Source organism: Arachis duranensis, chromosome 7 (assembly GCF_000817695.3).
Source record: "Arachis duranensis cultivar V14167 chromosome 7, aradu.V14167.gnm2.J7QH, whole genome shotgun sequence".
Lineage (NCBI taxonomy): Eukaryota > Viridiplantae > Streptophyta > Magnoliopsida > Fabales > Fabaceae > Arachis > Arachis duranensis.
In genome coordinates this window covers 7,754,776-7,756,009 of record NC_029778.3, presented here as the reverse complement: position 1 = coordinate 7,756,009, position 1,234 = coordinate 7,754,776, and the positions used below count along the sequence as shown (strand labels likewise).

The 1,234-nt window shown below is 33.1% G+C and overlaps 1 protein-coding gene across 1 annotated transcript in view; it reads right to left on the bottom strand.

Moving 5' to 3' along the window:
* The window catches only part of LOC107496818 (uncharacterized), a gene marked incomplete in the record, with an annotated part of 1,289 nt that extends 700 nt beyond the window's left edge, over positions 1-589 (bottom strand). Inside the window, 2 exon segments of the mRNA XM_016118147.3 lie at positions 20-207; positions 425-589. Coding sequence (XP_015973633.1) covers positions 20-207; positions 425-518 — 282 coding nt within the window.
* Between the last annotated feature and the right edge of the window lie 645 nt (positions 590-1,234).

Below are 1,234 nucleotides of genomic sequence, written 5' to 3'. Positions count from 1 at the left end.
CGCTTCCTCCACCGCCTCCTCCGCCACCACCATAACCACCTCCTCCACTTCCACCGCCACTTCCACTGCCACTTCCGCTGCCACTTCCACCACCACTTCCGCCGCCGCTGCCGCTACTGCCGCCACCACCATCACCTCCACCGCCACAATTGATTGTAAAACCCAAGCATCTTACATTGGGATTATTTAGGTCTTCCGTCGTTACAGCTGCATGATAAAATTACGTTCATATATATTATTACATGATTTAAAATTAAATCTCAAATATAATGTATCTCAAAATAATGTGGCTTTGATAATCATATTTAAAACGAATTGAAATTGATTTGCAAATTTCAAATGTATAAATTAAACTAAAAACATAATGATTACCAAAAATTAAACATGAATGAATTAATTACTGTTTTGAATCAAATTCACATACCTTGGACAGCATCTCTAGATGGCTTATCAGCAATTACAGCTGAGATAAGAACCAATCCCAAAAGGCAACACAAGAGAACTGATTTGAACCTCATTTTTGTTTTTCTTATTTTTAGTGGACACTGTAATTTCTTAAGAAGGATGAAGAAAACGGGTGCTTCCACACCCATATATATAGCAGTAAAAAACACACTAGAAATTTTCAATATGAAAGAATTAGTGGGACCCACCTAACAATTCATATAAATACGTGTGATGATAAATTTTTCCCTTCAATGCGAGAATCCTGGCCTTTTTTCTCCTGTTTTCAGTTTCATTTTGTTGAAACTTTTCAACATTTAGTACGTATTTTGTGTCTAGTTGAGATCTTTCATCACATATCAAATTAAACCATTATATTCACCCAAAAGAAAAAAATTAAACCACTACCATTACTCTATTGTCTTAATGAACTGTTGCTTTTTAAATATTAGTCTAGATTAAAAAAAATTAAAATTCTACTCAACCTCCTCTAAAATAACAGGTAAGTTATCTTTCATGATATGTCACATTTTAATTGATTATTATCTTAACCATAATTGAGTTGTAATTTATTATTTGAGATGGGTAATAATATAATTTTTTAAAATAATATAATTTTTTAAAATATTAAAATTCTACTCTCGTTGAAGCACATTTCTATTCTTCCGTTTTTTTCTTCGTCACGTAACTTCAGTATATTAAAATATTATCCTTTCACCCAATCTCTCTTTATTTAGTCCATCATCCCTTGACGTTGTTGAATTCCCAACGCCGTCCTTGCCAGTATAGC